This window comes from Pelodiscus sinensis, chromosome 3 (genome assembly GCF_049634645.1).
Source record: "Pelodiscus sinensis isolate JC-2024 chromosome 3, ASM4963464v1, whole genome shotgun sequence".
NCBI classification, from domain to species: Eukaryota; Metazoa; Chordata; order Testudines; family Trionychidae; genus Pelodiscus; species Pelodiscus sinensis.
The window spans coordinates 125,532,877-125,553,981 of NC_134713.1; the positions used below are offsets into that span (position 1 = coordinate 125,532,877).

The window sequence follows — 21,105 nt, forward strand, 5'->3', positions numbered from 1 at the left end:
TTCCAGCCATACACTTTCACAGGGGTTATGATTTTAAGGTGAGTGCCATGTTGCTGCAACATCCAGATTTTCACTTGTTATGGAAAAGTTAGGCCTTAAAGGCATGTTCATTGTTCCTGGAAATATGACAGCATTTCAGTATCTTTTTTTTCTCCAGTGAATTCCTTTTTGGCAACAATTGGAATGAATGCTTTCATGCAGATTTGCCAATTAGACTTGCTCTGGGGTAGTATAATGGTTCACCTTGAGTTGATACTATATGCTTAGCTCATATATAATGCAAGCTGAGCAGGATTAGCAGGTCCATGGCATGGAAAAAAATCTATCAATTTCCACGTCAAGTCTTTTCTACATTGTAAAATGGAGAATATACACTTCTGGCTGATGATTTTGCTGAGAAGTGACGTTATTGAGTCAGTTCTTCTCAGATATGATGCAAGAACATATTCAGCAGTATTTTTGTCCATGAATATAGACAAGTCTGTTCCTTTCAAGTTATCTGCCCATTATGCTTTTGCAATACAGTAAACCATATCATTTTGTCATGCTTCATCTAGATTAGTCAAATTTTTAATTACCTCTGTAATTAGATTATGGATGTCTGTTACTTATTTTTTCCACTTAAAAAGTTCTAAGCTCTGCTTATTACAACTTCTTTCATATATTTAAAAGGGTTTCTTCTATTATGGAAATAGGACAAAAAAAACCATAGTAGCAAGATACACATCTGCAATATGTAGTAAGATAAAATTCACCTATCTACAGAGATCTTTCCAGCACTGGCCATGAGAATGCGGGAGGGAGGGCGCGGGGGAGAGCACAATAGCCTTAGCCATGCTCTCCAATTGGAGATAGACTTGCTGATGCTTTGATACAGTTAGTTGGATCATCTGAAAATCACATGGCGTTTTATAAAGATGATTCTACTGGTCTCATTTTTGAAAGTAAGAAGTGTCATTCTTTGCTGCGTGGGGTATTCCAAGAACTGTTAATCTGCAGTTTGTAGTACTGTATACTAAGTAGTGCCCTAGCAACTTAAAAAAAAATTAAAATAGTCAACAGAGAAAAGAGGGTCATTATGAAGAGAGTAATATCATGTCTCAAGGGTTAAGGCTGGCTAGATCCCTGTGCTATTCTTAGTTCTATTACTCCTTTTAAATTCCTCAGAAATTATTTACCTTCAAAATCTTGCAGGCATGGTCAGCGATCAAAGGAGTATGTATGTATATATTGGTTTGTAGTACCAATCCTCCTTTTCTCCCTACCAGCTGCTGCCTCCTAGCAGGTCTGGCAAACTTCATACGCTTTGCGAAGGGCCACCAGATATGACACTTTTCACAGTTTGCAAGATATGACAGAGGTGGTAAAGAACACACTTGCCCTCATGCACACTGTTTGGCTTCAGGGGCAGCAAGCTAATATGTGAACGCCATGAACTGGACATTGAGGGTTGAAAAGGTTTCTGACTTAGCTGACAGCCTTCAGAAATAATATATTTCTCATGCACCAAACTGCTTGAGTTCAAAGAGGCTACAGTGCACTGATTTAGTTGCATCACTCTTTAAAGGAGGCTACAAACTATTGGCAGAATGTCTGTTTTAAGTGTTTAGTTGTCTTTTGGTTCATTAGATAACAATACCAAAATATAGTCTGTCAGGGATGAAATATTGTACAATATATTAGATTTTTTTAAATCTGTATGTTTAGAAAGTCAGTAAATTTCCTGACAAATGTATAGCTGGAATTATAATTAGAGGTCTGTAAAATTAAAGCGTAGTTTTAACAAGACATGATTATGCAAGAACTCATGACTCAATAGACCTACTGACCCTTTGTACACTTGGTCTTAAGTGCTTATTTTATTGGTTAAAATTAATTTTTACCACTTTCTTCATATTGGCTTTCAGAGAATATATTACTATTGGAAAGGAAGTGGGGTTTTTGATCTGGTTCATGAATTTTCAACAGATTAATTAAATCTTGATTAACTCACACTTTACCATCAAAGATTTAGAAGGAATCCAGCTGTGAAATTCCAGGCTGAATTACAAAAACAGCCTTTTTATTTAAAAAGTGCACAGTTAGTTTGGAGTTACTAAGATACAACAAATAACCGAACTACACAATGCCATTTTAATCGCTTCCCAGAGGAAAACCTGTGTTTAATAGGGTAGCCAGATGGTTTCAACAAAAATACCGGATACACTTGACATTATATCCCAATCTACGTTACATCTTATTTAGAAAATACCGGACATTTATATTTTCTCATTTATACTTTCTTGATTTGTTTCCCAAACAAGAAAGCGCAAATCCTGGACTGTCCGGTTCAAAACCAGACACCTGGCAATCCTAGTGTTTAATAGAGATTAGAAAGTTAGGAATTTTAAAGTTTCCATAGGCCTTAACTCTGTTTCCCAATCAGTAGTTGTATCTTTACAATGAATCCACCTCTCATTTACATTTGCATTTAAGAAGCACAAATCCTCAGCTGCCATATTGCAAATATAATATATTAAAAATGGGATTGTCTATTGGAATTTCACAAATTTAGCTGTAGCTCCTATAGGAAAGACTCATATACAGGCAGTCCCCGGGTTACGTACAAGATAGGGACTGTAGGTTTGTTCTTAAGTTGAATTTGTATGTAAGTCGGAATTGGTACATATTTTGGAGGGGGGGGGAGCTGGAGTTAGGTGGAAAAGACCCTGATTCTCATACAACTTCCTTATTCTAAGAAAAACACATACTGTTTTGATATGAAGGTTTTTTTGGTTGATATTTTAATTAAAAATTGATCATAAGCTTCAGTGTTTCATGCTACAGGCAGTCCCCGAGTTACGCGGATCCGACTTACATCGGATCCGTACTTACGAACGGGGCTTTTCTCGCCCCGGAGGACGCGGGCGGCGGGACTGCCCAGACGCGCTGTGGTCCCGCAGCCTGCATCCTCCGGGGCGAGAAAAGCTGCTCCGCGTCTCCCTGGTCTGCTGGGAGCGCAGCTAGTGCGCCCCCCCCCCCCCCCAGCAGACCAGGCTTTTGTTGCGGACGCCTGTGGTAGATCAGCTGGGGCGCTGCTGGGTTGGTCCCACAGTGCCGCTCCTCGGTGCTACTGGACCAACCCAGCAGCACCGCAGCTGCTCTGCCCCAGGCGTCCCCAAGTCATCCGCTGCTGAAACTGACTAGCGGCTGACTACAGGAAGCCCGAGGCAGAGTTGCTCTGCCCCGAGCTTCCTGGAATCAGCCGCTGATCAGTTTCAGCAGCAGCTGACTTGGGGACACCTGGAGTACAGTACTTGGGGTGCTGCCGGGTTGGTCGCCGCAGCGCTGAGGTGTGGCGCTGCGGAGACCTACCCGGCAGCACCCCAGCTGCTCTGTCCCAGGCTTCCAGATTCAGCTGCTGTTGAAACTGATTAGCGGCTAATTCCAGGAAGCCCGGGGCAGAGCAACTCTGCCTCGGGCTTCCTGAAGTCAGCCGTTGGTCAGTTTCAGCAGCGGCTGAATCTGGACGCCAGTTCCGACTTAAGTACAAACCTACAGCCCCTATCTTGTACGTAACCCGGGGACTGCCTGTATATCCAAATCTTCCTTTTGGGGTACCTGAAAGATCCCAGTTATTCATTTAATAGTCAGAATCTTTGTTTTTTATAACTAAAAAAAGTTTATTCAATGCATATTACTGTTGCAAATAGAATTTGCTACAGATGGTTCAGTGAAATGGGTATTAAGTGTAATCAATAGTCATTGGAGAGTACAGTGAAATATTGATACAATCAAAGCTGTTGTTGTATTCTGCTGAGCAGAAAATGGAAATCCCTTCCTGTGAAGTGTGTGTGTGTGAATTTATCCACAGGATTAATTTTAAAGAAAAATTCTGTGTTGGGAACAGGAGTTTAGCCACAGGTGGGTCCTCATTGTCCACTCACCCACTTTGCAACCAGACCCATCCCCTCGGGGCTTACCCTGCTCCGCTCCAGCCAGGGTGTGGGGTTGGGGCTTATCCCCTCTTCCCTTCTGTCCTGCTCCTCCCCATTCTTGCCCACCCACACCACTGGGTAATTTTTCAGCTTCACCTCTGCCAGGCTGGAAGGGACTTGTTAATTTCACGTGATGCTAACAAGATACTTGCAGCTCTAGTGCTGAAGAGGGAAAGAGCTGTTGCTCCCAAGGTGGGGACTGTAACACAATGGGTCTCACTGCCTGCTGCTCCTGCTGTTCCCTAGGAAATTAATTTTTCCGCTCTGGGGTGCCCCCTTTTGGCTGGTGTCTTGTTCCCCCCAGCAGACCCGCATCCTCCACGACGAGAAAAGCCGCTCCGCGTCTCCCTGGTCTGCTGGGGAGAAGCACCCCCCGCGCCGCCGGAGGCGGTGACAGTGGGGGAGACACCCTGCACTAGCTGCACCCCCGCCCCCCATTTGTAAGTCGGATTGATGTAACCCGGGGACTGCCTAGGCATTTCTAAAAGCTTGCCTGCTGTTCTCTGTACCTCACTGCACTTGACCTACACACAATCTCACCTACTTGAATTGTCCATTGTCCATACAAAACGTCTCACCTCCTATACTCTCATATGTAGTATTTCAACAACGTGCTCATAGCTACCATTTCACTTGGAAACTGACATAACAGCATATGATATCTCACCCATGGTTCATGATAAATATTGCAGACGCCTCCACCCCTCCTTTGATTTTTCTTTTCTTTTCTTTTTTTGGTGGGTACGTTTTTGTAAAATGAACAGTCTTCTACCCCCCTTCCCAATGATGGTCTCTTTTCCTATGCTCCTGACATTGGGCTCTTTTCTGCCTTCTGCCCTCCATGATGGATTCTGTCAACCTGCTTAGAAAACATGATCAAATGTATTATCACAGTATTATTGACCTCTTAAAATAATAATTTTTACCATTGTGTTAATAATGTAAGATTCTGCTTTTATGTCTTGATCAACATTATTGCTGTGTTTTAAACCTATGAGTCAAAGTGGTAAATCTTTTCAGGCTGCCTTTTGTAGTTTATTTGTGCATCTTAAAGGAACATTTTCCCATCTTTTCTGGTCTGCTGTAATGGATTTCTTTGATCACTTCAACAAAATCCTTCTGTCATTATTCTCTCTCCCAACTTTAATGAGGGCAAAGGTGCTCACATGGTAGATATGTGGTGAAAAGTTAATTAGCTAGCTACCTGGAATTGTCACTTTATTTTTAAATCCAGTAATTGGTTCCTTTTCAATTCTAAACTTGTCTATTTTTTTTTAACCTCACAGAAATACAGGCGGCAAGAAATATTACTTAAAATACATTTTAAATTGGATCTGACATTATGGCATGTCAATATCTCATGGCTGTGCTACATAAAGTTACCTTAAAATTTTATTTTGTTCATCCTGCATATTGTTACCCTTGCCTCATCACTTACGTCCCAGCAAGCTTTTCTTAATACATACACTCACTAGACTAAGTTCTAGACAGACAGTTTCCATTTGGAAAAGGGACTTGGCCTCACTGTGGGCAGCTCAGTGAAAACATCTGCTTAGTGGAAGTCCAAAAAGCAAATGTATGAGTGTAGAAAGAATGGGATAGAAAAAATGGAAGTGTTGTAATGCTGTTGTATAGACTAGTGGCACACCTAATGATATGCTCCTCAGTGCTAGGATATAGTAGTAATAGAAGAGACAGATGAGGAAAATAACTAGAAGTGATCAATAAGAGAGAACATGAGAAGCATGTGAAGTGAGTTCTACAGAGAAGGTAGAATCTGGCGTTCCTGTGTATACTCACGATATAAGAAAAAGGGAACAATTAATAAAGTTGACAGCAAATGTAAACCAATAGAAGGAAATATTTTATCCACTACCCTGTGCTAATTTCACAGGTTAATTATTCATCAGAGGTCAAGGACTTAAAAGGATAAGACAAAGATTGGTTTCTATGGACAATGAAATATGCACAATAACATTTTATAAGATAAAAATGTATAAGGTGTATTCTATGCCTGGAAAGTGACATCATTATTATTATATAGTTATAGATCCAGATACGTACAAGATATAGAAGTAGTCATTAAATGGCTATTAGGAGAAACATTCCCTCAGGGCTGGTTGTTGATTAACTTCCATTATGTGGGAAGGTGTACCTTCCTCCTATCACTGTCAGTGACAGAATGCTCAACGAGATGGACCACTGGTGGTCTCATCCAGTCTGGCAATCCCTTTGTTTTGCAGTTTTCTTTTTCTCTATGTGAATTTTTCTTGCAGAACTGAGTGATGTTTACACTTTGTTCCATACCCTGAATTAGTGAGTACAAAGGTATGTCTACACTACAGCGCTAATTCGAACAGTTTATTTCGAATTAATTAATTCGAATTAAGTTAAATTCGAATTAGTGCATCTAGACCTAAAAACTAATTCGAATTAGCGTTTTGCTAATTCGAAATAGCATGTCCACATTGAGTGGACCCTGAACCGAAGTTAAGGCTGGCCGGAACCAGTGCCGGCAGGACATCAGGTTAGGACTTAGGGTGTGGAGCTGCTGCTTCAGGCTAGCCTAGGGCTGTGCTTAAAGGGACCCGACCCCCACCACGGACAGACAGTTCTCAGGGTTCCCCGCTTGCTTGTCTAACTCGATGAGGGACAGCAAAGCAGTCCTGTCTTGGAGTGCCCTTAGTGCCCACACTCGGCACATCACAGCATTCGGTCATCAGCCCAGCTGTACTTGCTGCAGGCTGCCATCTGGGGGGGTCAGTCGGGGGGCTGTTAGGATCCAGGAGGCCCTGCAGGAGAGCTTCCACCCTGAGGAGCCCGCAGAGCCACTCCAGTCCTCCCTTTCGGTGGCTCGTGCTCCATTCCTCCCTCACCTCCTTCCACTTACCCCTCCCTAGCCCCCCTTCCTGATTTAAAAAATAAAGGACACGTGTGTTCAAAAATAGAAACGCTCTTTATTTAACAAAACTGGGGGGGGGGTTAACCTCTGGAGAGACTGGGAAAAGGAGGTAGGAGAGGGGAAGAGAGAGTGTGGGAAAAGGGAGGGGGAAACCTGGGAGGAGGAAGCTGGAAGGGGGGAGCCAGGGGAAGGAGGAGGAGGGGAAGTATATAACTATGGTACGCCATATCTTCAGTACTGTGTACAGACGTGGTCTCCTCACCTCAAAAAAGATATTTTGGCCTTGGAAAGGGTTCAGAAAAGGGCAACTAAAATGATTAGGGGTTTGGAACACAGGTCCCATATGAAGAGAGGCTAAAGAGACAGGGACTTTTCAGCTTAAAAAAGAGGAGACTGAGGGGGATATGATAGAGGTATATAAAATCATGAGTGGTGTGGAGAGGGTGAATAAAGAAAAGTTTTTCATTAGTTCCCATATTAGAATGACTAGAGGACACCAAATGAAATTAATGGGCAGCAGGTTTAAAACTAATAAAAGAAAGTTCTTCTTCACGAAGCAAATAGTCAACCTGTGGAACTCCTTGCCACAGGAGGCTATGAAGGCTAGAACTATAACAGAGTTTAAAGAGAAGTTAAAGTCATGGAGGTTGGGTCCATGGAGTGATATTAGCCAGGGGGTAGGAATGGTGTCCCTGGCCTCTGTTTGTGGAAGGCTGGAGATGGAGGGCAAGAGACAAATCGCTTGGTCATTGTCTTTGGTCCATCCCCTCCGGGGTACCTGGTGCTGGCCGCAGACAGGCTACTGGGCTACATGGACCTTTGGTCTGACCCAGTACGGCCATTCTTATGTTCTAAGCTCAGGGTCGGGGGGGTCTCAATGGAACAACTTGATTTTCATGCAAGCCTGCTGCTGGGTTCACGTGTGGCCTTTGGTGGCCAGGCTGGTAGCTATCCTGCCCTAGACAGCCGCATTCCTGTGCCTAGTGTGGAGATCGTGAACGTTGGAGGCCTCCCCCCAAACCTCGATGAGGTCCACGATCTCCGCGCTAGACCAGACGGGCGCCCACCTCTTGCGGCCCTGGGCAGGCTCCTGGAAGCCGCCAGCCTGGTCCTGGGAAGAGGTGGAGGGCTGGGTGGCAGCGGGTGGCTGGCTGATGCCGTGCCAGGTGCAGGGTCTGCTGGCTGGGTGCTGGCAGGCTTGCAACTGGCACAAGCACCGTAGCCAGACCGTGCCCCTTTAAGGGCTCCGGGGCCAGGAGGGGGGCAGAAGAGTTTCCCTGGCTGCTAGCCTCCAACTGGTTCGAATTAAGTGGCTACACAGCCCTTAATTTGAACTACTTAATTTGAACTAGGTGTTACTCTTCGTAGAATTGAGGTTTACCTAGTTCGAATTAAGCACTCCGCTAGTTCGATTTAAATTCGAACTAGCGGTTTCTATGTGTAGCCCCTATTAAAGTTAATTCGAACTAACAGCTGTTAGTTCGAATTAACTTTGTAGTGTAGACATACCCTCAGTTACTAAATATGTTACTTGGACTTTTTTAATCACGGACAGGCAATATGGCATGCAAGCCCAATCCGGCCCACCACAGCGCTCAGGGTTGGCAATGTCCTGTAGCCCAGAAGGATCCGAGCAGATTTCAGTAGAAAAATGGAAATTGACATATTGTTATGTACTGGCACTTGCCACTTGGTGCTCCAATCTTAGGTGATGTCTGCACTACAGAGTTTTTTTGGAAAAATGGCTGTTTTTCCGAAAACTTGCGAAGCGTTCACACCTCGAGTGCTTTTGTGCAAAAAAAAAAATCGAAAGAACAGAGGGGTTTTTCTGGCGTAGGTATTCCTCATTTTACAAGGAAGAACATCTTTTTGCGAAAGAGCTCTAGGTCCACACTGCAGCTCTATTTCGGGATACTGGAGGTATCCTGAAATAACAGCAAGCCAGTTATTTCAAAATATAATAGGCTCACTATTCCGACACCCCTGTAAACTTCATTCCACAAGGAGTAAGGGACATTTCAGAACAGCAGGTTATTTCATAATTTGGCACTGTGAAATAAGCTATTTTGAAGTTGACTCGAAATAAGCTACGCAATTTGTGTAGCTCAAATTGTGTAGCTTATTTCGAGCTATGGGTGCAGTGTAGATGCACCCTGAGAGAATTCTCCTAGAAGCTTAGCTACCACTTCTTGGGGAAGTGGACTACCTTGGTGATAAGAGAAGACCCTCCTATTGGCATAGGTAATGGCTACAGTGGCGCAGTTGCAGCATTTCAAGTGTAGATGAGCCCCTAAACTGTATTTCAAGGGACAGTCTGCCACCTTATGTATGCAGAGTAGTACCTTTATGAACATCTGCTTTGAAATCCATCTGTCTGCACAATAATGTACTTCTCAGAATGAGTAAGAATGAGAAATCTGGGTTGAGGGCAATAGCAAAATGTATACTTATAGCTAGGACAATTAAGGGATGGAATTATCTACCTAAGGAAGTACAGGCAGTCCCCGAGTTACGTGGATCCGACTTATGTCGGATCCGCACTTACAAACGGGGCCCTCTCCCTGGTCTCCAGCAGACCAGGGAGAGGAAGCAAAGCGGCGGAACACGTGGGCAGCAGGCAGCCCAGACGCGTCTGGGCTGTCCGCCGCCCGCGTGCTCCGCGGCTTTGCTCTGCTTTGCTCCCTATCCCCCTGCCAGGTCTGCAGGCCTGCCCGGGGCTTCCTGGAATCAGCCGCTGATCAGTTTCAGCAGCGGCTGGATCTGGACGCCAGTTCCGACTTACATACAGATTCAACTTAAGAACAAACCTACAGTCCCTATCTTGTACATAACCCGGGGACTGCCTGTAGTTGAGAAGCCCTTGTTAGAAAAGTTTAAGAGGAAATTAGATTAGACACTTCGAGGACTAGCATAGCGGAGAATCACGCTGCCTGCATGGGGTTAGATTTGATTACCCACTATGTCTCTTTCATCCTTATTATCTATGACTAAGGTTTACATGTGCATATGCTCTCCCTCTGCACTTCTCTTGCTATACTGTACTTGTAATCTCTTAACAGAAGACCGCAGGAAAGACTAGCAGTAAATGTGAATCACTACCATACACGAACAGTGAGATTCTTTTTCACTGAAAAGTTGTCTGGTAAATGTGGTCTTTGCACCAGCTGTGGTGCTGACTTTGTTTTTTAAAGTGGTGTAACTCTGAAGGCAATGGACAATGGTGATTTACACCAGCTGAGGATATGGCCCGCATAATTCTGGGAGTTACTCCAGAGGTGTAACTGAGAGCAGAGTACGGCCAGAAGCTTTAAAACATTACAGGACTGAAATCTTGTTCATGTTAAGGAATAGACATAATTGTAACACTGCATGATATTTGTGAACCTTGTTAACCTGGACAGTTCTATATAGAATATGTCCTGTTAGGTGACTTTGGGCAAGTAACTGTCGTATCTGTGCCTCCATTTCTGTCTCCCGCCTCCCCCTCAGTAAAATGGGGAAAGGGAAAACTATTCTGATCTCCTTTGCCCAGCTCTTTGAGCGCTACTAATGAAAAACACTGTATAAGAGCTACTAATAGAGATGTAGCCGTGTAAGTCTGGTCTTGCTGAAACAAAAGACAGGACTATGCAGCACTTTCAAGACTAACAAGATGGTTTATTAGGTGATGAGCTTTCGTGGGCCAGACCCACTTCCTCAGATCAAATTGTGGAAGAGCTAGGTATTCTATTAGGCTTGTTCAAGGTCTCTCTTATGGTTCTCTGTTCTTTTATAATCTCACTTGACTTTACTCAGACCACTTACATCCACTTGGAAATGATGAATGAAAATGTTGTTGCCTATCAGTCAGTAAATAAGTTAGCGGCATTAACTGTTTTGTGTGTGTTTAAAATCTTTGAGGCTTGTAATGTATTTGAGTCATGCTATGAACATAAACGAAGTGCCCTGCAGCATGACACTTTTTTCCCCCCTGGGGTTCATATAGTTGAACTTAGCTGAATTATTCATCACACCATTAAAATTCCTATAGTACTGAAGACTCCTATTTAATGCATTAAATTATATAAACAAAGAAATTACACTACATGGGGTTTTTTCCATGTGTTTCTATATTGCTTTCTCTCAGATACTTCTCATCAATTTTTAGACCACCAGAAAACTTTCAAAAAAGTTTGTTTTCTTTATTTTGTCTGACTTGTGAGATGGAAAAGATCAGAAATACAGGATTCAAGAGACTCCTCATGAACTAGCATATTTATTTTTAACTATAAAATGCCTAGAACTTGTCTGAACTTTGTTTACTAAATTCACTTTAAATAAAATAAAAGTTATGTGGTATTGCACCACCCTTGGTCTGGCTCGGATGGCTGCAGTTTCAGGTTCTATAGACTGAAAGCCACCTCTGTGGCTTATTTTAGATTTAGAGCCTCTAGAAAAACACACAGACCAAAAAGAGAGACCCCGTATGCAGTTCAAAGTAAAACAGACTAAGGTCATGATTACCCCATGCGTATAGAAATCTAGTTCTACTCACATCCTTAATGATAATTTTTGAAGTCTGATGGATGCCTTGCCCAGTGAGTCATTTAGTAGAGGAATGGTTCCTGCTGTAATTTTCCCATAGGGCATGTTTACACAGCAGGGCTAAATTCAAAATAGCTTATTTCGACTTTTGGCGCTGTCTACGCAGCAGTTATTTCTAGATAGAGCTCTCTTCCCCTGACTTCCCTTACTCCTAGTAAGATGCGTGTTGAATTGGAGTAAAAGGTCCTCCAACTAGACATTATTTTGACATTATGTCAAAATAACTGCTTGCCATGTACATGCAGACTACGTTATTTGGGAATAATGTTAGTTATTCTGAAATAACACTGCTACGTAGACATCATCTTCCAGTTAAAGATCCCATGGTGTGTTACAATCAGTTAAACATAACACCCTTGTGAGGTAAGTATCCTCATTTGACAGATGAGTAAATTGAAGCAAAGAAAGATTAAGTTCCAGATCCTCAAGGTGTTTAGGCACGTCCGTGGAAATCAGCGGAAAATGCCTAAATACCTTGGGACCCAACTCACTCGCCAATCAGTAAGTCGGTAGGAGAACCAGAGAAAGAACCCATTGGCCTCTGATCTTATGCTCGGACTATTAGACAAAACCTCTGTTCTCCAAAATATCCATAGTTAAAATATGTATAGTTTTGAAAAATGTTTTCTCTTATGCTTTGTACTTTATATGTAGATGTTAACCCTCAGTAGTCTGGCTACACCAGTGGTTTAAAATTATCCTTGCTAGAGCATTTTTCAAGTATAGCAGAGTTAAAACCTAAGTTTTGTGAAAGTTTCTTGTCTGTGATAATACTGAACAGTCACAGATGCAGCAAATGAGTGTTGGTATTGTCTGTTCCAATTTATTTTCCACATTTCACCTACACCCTTCCTCTGTCTGTTTTTTCCCTCCCCCAGGTTATGGTCACACAGTGCCTTTGTCGGATGGAGGAAAGGCCTTCTGTATTATATACTCAGTCATCGGAATCCCCTTTACACTGCTTTTCCTGACAGCTGTGGTGCAGCGCATCATAGTCTACGTCACCAGACGGCCTATACTGTATTTTCACATTCGCTGGGGCTTCTCCAAGCAGATTGTCGCCATCATCCATGCAGTGATTCTTGGGTTTGTTACCGTCTCATGCTTTTTCTTTATCCCAGCAGCAGTATTTTCTGTTGTGGAAGATGACTGGAACTTTTTGGAATCTTTTTATTTTTGTTTCATTTCCCTGAGCACCATTGGTCTTGGAGACTATGTTCCAGGAGAAGGTTACAACCAAAAATTCAGAGAGCTGTATAAGATAGGAATTACATGTAAGTACCAAACTAACTTATGCAAGGCGTTTAGCCAACAGGATTTCTGTGCCTTGGGTGCCTCTTTCTTTTCTGCCCCTCAGTTAAGCTCTGGAATGGTCAGGTTGGTTGGCCACCCCCATCGTCATGAGGGGGGTATGATTATGTGTGTCCCTCTCCCCATGAAAACCTTAAAGGTAAGATAAATAAAAAGACTCCAGCTACTTGGTATTTCTTTTGAACAGTTGCTCAGACAACTTGATATTAAAGTGAATGTTTGTACTACATAGTTCTGATTGCCATTGAAGTCCCTGGAGTAGGAATCATTTTACCATATTCCTAGGAAAATATGGTCACCCTAATTGGAGACAGGAGTCAGTATCTAGGGAATGAGAAATGATGATAGGGTGGGGGCAAGTCATGAAGGGCCTTGAGTGTGAAAACAAGCAACTTATGCTTGATGCCATAGAGAAGGGGGAGCCAGTGGAGGGAATGCAAAGAGCAGGGTGACACGGTCAAAGCAATGGCCTAGGACAGCGGTTGGCAGCCTATAGCACGCGTGCCAAAAGCAGCACATCAGCTGATTTTTCTGTGGCACGTGGGCCAGGAGCTCAGCCCTGCCTCCCCCCCCCCCCAACCGCAATGCAGTGGGGAGAACATGCTTTGGCTTGAGCCTCAGCTGCAGGCCAGAGCCCCAACTCCGGCTTCCTGCTTGGAGGGAGGGGACAGGAGAGACCCATGCGTGCATCCCTGGGGCTGCCCCTGCCCAGCCTGGGCATGCAGCTTCCAAGAGCTAAGGGGTTTACACACACAGAGACACTACAGGTTCTGCCTCCTGCTTTGGGGTGGGCAGGGCTGGGCCTGCTCCACAGATCAGGGCTGGGCAGCCGGTCACACATGGGCTCCGAGGCCCAGGCTGTGCTGCTCCCCAGGAGGTGGGGGGGGGGGGGGCAGTGACCCTCCTCCCCAACACCCCAGTGTGCCCAGAGCCACAGCCTGCTGGTGAAGAGCGAGCCCTGGGCAAAGGGCTGGGCCAGACAGGGAAATGACTCTGCCCCCCTCTCCTGGCCCCTCTTCACCCCAGTGCTGCTGCCCGGCTGGTGAGTGCGCTGAGGGGAACACGGCTGTGGGAGTAGGAATGGGGTGAAGGAGGATATGGGGAGAGGTTGGGAGGGAGCAGGGGCTGCACTGCAGGGGGCTAGGACGATGCGAGGGGATGGGGAGGGGATCGTGGGGCTGAGGGGAGCGAGGCTGGAGCAGAGGGAAGATTGGGCGGGGGGGATACAGATTTACTTAGCAGAAGCTGCACTTTCCTTTACTCTCCACTTTTTTGCCTTCCTTTCCCCAGCCCCCCACCTATCACAGCATGATCCTCTTTGCACCTTATCAGTGTGTGTGAATGGGAATGGCCTGTTTGCACTAGGGATGTTAAATTTAGATTCATTAGCTAATCGAATAGTCAATGCCATTTGCATCGACAATTCGAATAGTCGAGAAGGGCAGCTCCGCCTTTGAAGTGTTGTAACAGTTCCACGGCTGTTGCTACACTTCAAAGGCGAAAGCGCTGCAGGGAATTGTGCTCCCCACGGCGTTTCACTGCTGCAGCGCTGCACGGAGCCCGGGGTCCCCAGCTGACCTCAGGCTCCGAGCGGCACCACCGATTTGAAAGGCCGTGGGGAGCCTGGCACCAGGCTCCATGCAGCATTTCAAAGTGACAGTGCTGCATGGAGTCCGGGGTCAGTGGGGGAGTTCCCCGCTGAGCCCGGTCTCCATGTGGCGTTTCTGCTTTTAAATGCCACGTGCAGCCTGGGGCCAACTGGACTTTGAAGTATCCCTTCCTCTCTTTCCCTCCTCCTCCCTTGCTGCCTCTTTCTGATAGAGGAGAGGAAGCAACTAGCCTGTCGACTATCCAATAAGCATTTGCTTATCAGGTAGATAGTTCGGAATGGCTAGCTAGTTCGAACTATCTGTACACCTCGTTCCACTAACCTTGGAACTATCTGTACCCTCGTTCCACTAACCCTCGTTCCACGAGGTGTACAGATAGTTCGGAATGGCTAGCTAGTTCGAACTATCTAGCCCGTGCCGCGTGTAGCCGCGCGGCACGGGGTTCGCACTAGCCGGCTTTTAAAAATGGCGGTGCCGGCTTTATGCTAATGAAGCCCGGGAAATTCAAATCCCGGGCTTCATTAGCAAGTTCGGTATGCATACATTACCCCGCTAGTTCGAACTAGCGGGGTAGTGTAGACATACCCCTATAGTGGAGATCATGACTTGCATTGTTTTCTAGAGGAAGAAATGTGTGGGCTGTATTACTTTCATAAAGTCTCAATTCTGCATAAAGTGGAGTTATATATAATTTCAACTCCATTATAAGTAGTTTAGTCCCTGTAAGTGCAGTACAGTAATTAATGCAGCCCTTTATATTTGGAGAGTATTCTTTGTAACCAGTATATAATGCACAGATGCAAAGAGACTGTGCTATTTATAATGAAGCTAATTCCTGCTTCCCTTACTAACAAAAGACTCCACACAGAAGCTGTCCTGCTCATTAATATGGGCACGTGCAATAGTATTCTGAATTATAAATAGTGGTAGTCGAGTTCTTTAGAATAAAAAATCATTGTTGCACTTCCTTCCCTGGAGTCCTGTTCAGGATTTTGGGTATATCTGAATTTGGAGAGGAAAATAAAGAACATGATGCATTGTTAGTCCTAGAAGGCCTGATTTTTTGCAAGTACCTGGGAACTGGTCCATCACAGAACCTTGGAGCATGATAGGAGTCTCTTCACAAAAAACAAAATCTCAAATATGTACAATATGCAACAAAAGTCAGTGGTGGTGTTTATGTAATAACTAGCCAATTAGCCCGTCATAAGATAGAATTTTCAGGTCTCTCCTCCACGCCGGTCTTCTCTCCTGAGCCTCCGGTCTCTCGCTCCATCTCTCTCTCCCCCCCTCCTCCTACTGCCTCCCCCCCTCTCTTTCAGCTCTCCTCTGCCTCCTGCCTTTCTCTCCATCTCTTTCTTTCTCTTCTCCTCCCCCTCCTGCCTCTCACTCAGGGGACTGCGGAGTCCAAATGGCAGAAGTCAGCTGAGCGCCACAGCAGGAGGAGAAGGGGGGCGGGGCGGTGATGTGCGGCGTGACAGCAGCTCCAGGCCCCGCCCCCTGGCCGTGAACATCACCGCCCCGCCCCCCTTTCCCTCCCGCCGTGGCGCTCGGCTGACTTCTGCACCGCTCAGCTGGGCCGCCGTGGGGGAGCAAGTGGAGCAAGCGGCCATTTGTGCCCCGCGCTCTCCATGTAGCACGGCCTGCCCAGAGGGAACAGCCAGCATTTCAGGCAACAGCGCCTCCCAGAGGGAACAGCCAGCATTTCAGCGTTACAGACTCTCAGACATTGGGCTACTATATATATGATGCCAGTAGGATTTTGCCTAGGAAGTGTAAAATTAGTGTAATGTATATAATATGTAGTCACCTTCATCATTTTTACTATGTAATTCTTGTGGTGGAGAGGGAGAGGGGAAGAAATATGTCTGTTTTCAAGCCAGCAATGATTGTACACATTTATATGAACTTTTAGACTTTTTTCTTTGACTGTTTTGCATACATTTCCAGGCTTTTGCACTGGTTTTATGCTACAGAGTTTCTTCATACACGTTTAAAAAATTTCTTCTGGCCTCAAAAATTCTATGTCTGGGACAGAAAGGAGGGGGGAAATTGTTCATGGATTATAGGTGGGAAAAATGATGATTTAGAGCTTTATCAGCTTTACCTGTTAATGCTTCAGGCACTGGTATTTTGATTTTCTTTGTGCATGCTCATGAGATTCTTTCACCAACAGCAGCTAGTTCAAGTTAAAGATATTACCTTACCTGCCCCCCCCCCCTCTCTGTTTCTTGGGCAGGTTACCTGTTGCTGGGCCTCATTGCCATGTTGGTGGTTCTAGAAACTTTCTGTGAACTGCATGAGCTCAAAAAGTTCAGAAAAATGTTTTATGTGAAGAAAGACAAGGAAGAGGACCAAGTGCATATAATGGAACATGACCAGCTTTCCTTCTCTTCAATTTCAGACCACGCAGCTTCCATGAAGGAGGATCAAAAAGCAAATGAGCCTTTTGTGACAGTTCAGCCTGCCACTTACTATGATGGCTGTATAAACAATTAATACAAGGGCATCCATACCAATATTATAGTGCACTTACATCATTAAGTAAGACATAGAATGCCTCTTTATTTCTTTGTGTAAAAAACATGTACAGAAGAAGATTGTGCTTCTTTAATAAGTATTCATCATTTCAGAGGTTAAGAAGACTTCTGACGTGAATTAAAGTTGCTAAAATGGAGCTACACTGGGAGAATGAGAGGGTATGTAGCCACCCATGGAAGTACTGTGCCTGAAGAGATCAGGAGGAAGCAATGGTGTGAAGGGAGGGCAGGCATGCACTGGTAACTCCCTGCAACATCCTTGGGATGGGAGTAATCTGCTCTCCTGCAGGGTAGCCCTACTCCGGCTGGTAGTACGTTTATGCACATGCCTGGTCAGTTACCTGCCCTATCAGCAGTGTGCACTGAAACAGAGGTAGCCAGCTTCTCCAACATGCTTACCCTAGCAGTTGTTCTAATTTCCTCTTTTTCAAGCTAAACAGCCTCCTAGTTTAGGCCCAGTCCTTCCCCCTTGTTCAGTCTTAGATGTTTCCAGCAGGCACCTAGCTGGTGAGTGGGGAGGGGGGGGGGTGTCTCCTGGCATCTGGCCACTCCCTCTATTGTTTGGTTTTTCTCCCTTTATAACCCTCTTACAAAGAATTCCAACCTTGTGCATTAAGTTCCAATTTTTCTCACCTTGAGCGGAAATGGGTTACAGCATCACATGGCCTGGCCCCATGTCTTTGTAGGACCAGCCACACATTTGTGCTTAAAGGAAAAACAAAACTATTCACAAGTTGTTAAATTAATCACCGAGCCATTAAGTTCCTAAAGTATCATTAATGGCTTTTACTAGAACAGCTGGACTAATAAAACTGGTTCCCACTTAATATTTTGAACTTCACATACAAGAAAGATACATGAACAAAAATAGAATATACACATTCAGGGGATCATAGCCTTTTGAATGATAGGTTATGGGCCTGTTTTGCATAAACTGTCTTCAGGTTTTGCATACTTATAAGCCAGTTTTCATAAAGCATGGGTCCGTGACAGTAGGAATCGCTGAATGAAATTCAACAACCTATGTTATGCAAGCAGTCAGACTAAATGATCATAGTGGTCTCTATTGGCCTTAAAGTTTGCAAAATGGGAGTTTCACAACTGACTTCTACGGACATAAGATCTAGATCCTGTAGCACAAGTAGGCATATTAAGATTTCCTCCCACATAAGAGCAGTGCTAGGAAAGCCCTCTCCACTGCATTGCATGCATGCTAGATTGGGCATAACTTGGCCTTTAGTGTTCAGAGATTCATATCTTACTGTAATAGAACAGCAACATTAAAGTGTCTAGATTTAGCTGACATGAGACGTATACTTGACCTTAATTACCTGAAAGATGCCATCTGTGAGTTCAGTTCTAGCTAGTATTAGACAGATTTTATACCTTTTTGGAAAAACTTTGCTTTATGGTTAAGTCTATATGACTAAAACTTACATTTAAGAAACAGAGCTAAGGACTTTTTGGTGGCGTAGCTAAACTGAAACCTACTGTGTTTGCATGATCTCAACAAAGTGGCTATTTTTGTACAGCCCTAAGTTAAAGTTCCTATTTATAATGAACATTTAACTAGTATATGTGTACATATATATAAATATATTTCTATATTGTACATATATTGTACCCACCACAGTGTAACTGACTTGGGAATGACATTTTAGGGAAACTTTCCCTCCCCCAGATTGCTCTTTATAAAAGGAATGACTCAACACTAAAGATGTTGACTTTAAGATGTAAGGGTAGTGTACAAGGAACACTTCTACTGTTTTCCAGTAAAGATTTTGAAGTTGATTGTCTTCAGTACTAGAAAAGACATGATTTTCTGTCTATTTGAATGTATTACTAAGCTGTAAAGAACATGACAGTCACTGAAACTAAGTGGAATTCAATATATGCACAAATTGCAAAGTACAGACACTTGATAAAGCACAGAATTCAAAACAGAAGAAAAGCTGAACATTCTACTGTGGTATATATGAATATACAATATTTTAAATTAACAAAGTTAAATAAAAAGTGTGTGGCTTCTGGCTGCCTATACTTCACTGTGCTCAATGTTTTCTTTAAAACTTAGATACTGTACATAGATGACATTGGAAAAAAATGCTCTCCTAAAGCTAGATTGTGCCAGCCTTACCCTGGTGAACATTTACTCAACTTCAGTGGGACTGTTCATTTTGAATATGCTTTGCCAATATGAGTAATGAATGTACAATCTAGTCCTATGCTGATTATTCCTATAGAATAACATTTAATATTTGAAATAAAAATAAACATTTAGAATAACAGCAAATAAAGGACAGTAATGACATTTATTTTAGTGTCTCAATAACTGGTCTGCTAATTGGGGTTAATGCAAAACTGATCATTTCCGAGTATCATTAGTGGCTGTAGAATTAAGTTCTAATTCCTACAAGTGTCAAATAGTCATGTGAAACCAAAACTCAAATAATGCATGAGGCTAACATGGCTAAGATGGGCTCTAGATTAGAAAAACAGCAAAAGGATCCTTTGAATCAAGGCTTGTATAAATTGTAAATGTGTTCCTGAAGCTAATCAGAAGTCAGGCTGGCAGGTATAAATTGACATAAAGAGCAAGGGTCTGCAAGCATAAATGAATGACCTGTAGAAGTATAGATAGAAGTCTCAAGAGAAGGGGTTGCAAGAAGCAAATACTTTATTCTCTAGAGAAGAAAATAAGGTCCCCTGGCTGTAGTCTTGCACCTACTGTAGACTTTCCCCTGACTTCCGTGTGCACATGCCTGTGCCTTGCTTATAATTTGAAAGCCTTACTTATGTGCAGAAAAAAACATTCATCTTCCTGTTTGTCTCTAGGAGCACTATTGTCAGGCTAGTCTGCTCTGCTGCCACTTTTGTTAGGAGAAGTCTTAAGCAAAGCCATTTGTGTTAGTGAGCCTTAAATGTCCCAGGACTATGGTTCTTCCTGATCTCTAGTGTAGGGGAGTCCCACAGCCAGACTCATTCTTCTGCAATCCTTCTGTCTCATCCCCAAAGAACTCACTGGAGATTCTGGGGCAGATTGTGTGCTGAGTACAGTTGTTGCAGAAAGAGAGAAGCAGGTTCTGGGGCTGTTAAATTATAACCCATTAAAAGTATAAAGATTAGAACTGGGACCTTAACAGGTATCTAGCTAGACATTAACACCAGAGCCATTGCTACAGTCTCTGATAGGGCTAGAGACCAGTGCACCAGTGTGATGTGCTTTTGTCTGTGTCCCATGTGAGAAATCGGCTGCTGCACACAGAATTACATGGATGCACCACTCTTTCAAAGTTAATCCTAGGTACAATGCTTGCTGTAACAGCCAATGTATGCCAAAGACACAGATTACTAGGTGGAAGTCCCAAATGAGAGGTCCCCTGGCCAGCTGGAGAGGAGGAAAAGGACTTAGTCACTGTTATTACCTAGCTGTTGGAACAGTCTGTATACTACTTTCACTGAACTGAAATCTCACTCCTCCATATGATTAACAATACCCATATTTGAATAATGAAGGCTTTGTTATAAAGTCATCAATTGAAATGTTAGGTGCCCGGTCCCTAAATGCAACACACAAATTTTGGCCCCACTGAACTCAACAATAAAACTCACTGACTTCTCTAGGATGAAAATTTGACCCTAAATTCCAGATTCTGCTCTGTGTTAAATCTGAAGTAACTCAAATAATGATAATGGCATTATTTCAAAGCTACACTGTTCTAAAAAGAGTTTGGTTCTCACTCCATGTAAACTTAGACTAGTTATGGTTACTATCATAATATGCTTTTACATAAGATGCTACTAAACAAAAACAGTGTAGCTTCAATTTACAATTTCCATCAAATTTGTTTCACTTGGAAATAGTGATTTCTAATTGCAGTAGGTTCACCTTGACTTGGTCTGTAAACTCACATGCTATCTAATGCAAATTCCAGTTGTTGATGTCAGAGTGCTTTTTATCCTTTGGGTCTTCTTTTACTAGGGAAGATTTCTTGGTCCAATTATACTGAAATAACATGTTTCTGCTGATGATTAGTTCCATTGAAGAATGTGATTTTAGTCCTCATGATCCATACGGCACACATCTAACCAACAAAGAGAGACTATTGTGTACCATAGAGGTTTTGGTTAAATGACAGACTGAATAAGAGAGGCAGAGTAAGGATTGTAATATGGAAAAG

At 43.5% G+C, this 21,105-nt stretch overlaps 1 protein-coding gene and 1 long non-coding RNA gene across 2 annotated transcripts in view; one reads left to right on the forward strand and one right to left on the reverse strand.

Moving 5' to 3' along the window:
* Positions 1-21,029, forward strand: part of KCNK1 (potassium two pore domain channel subfamily K member 1) — a 51,554-nt gene extending 30,525 nt beyond the window's left edge. The window contains exons 2-3 of the mRNA XM_006122047.4: positions 12,342-12,737; positions 16,624-21,029. Coding sequence (XP_006122109.2) covers positions 12,342-12,737; positions 16,624-16,883 — 656 coding nt within the window. The 3' untranslated portion in view covers positions 16,884-21,029. The remainder of the gene's footprint in view (positions 1-12,341; positions 12,738-16,623) is intronic.
* The window catches only part of LOC142827973 (uncharacterized), a 147,814-nt gene that overhangs the window by 22,187 nt on the left and 104,522 nt on the right, over positions 1-21,105 (reverse strand). The gene's annotated exons all lie outside the window — the stretch shown is intronic.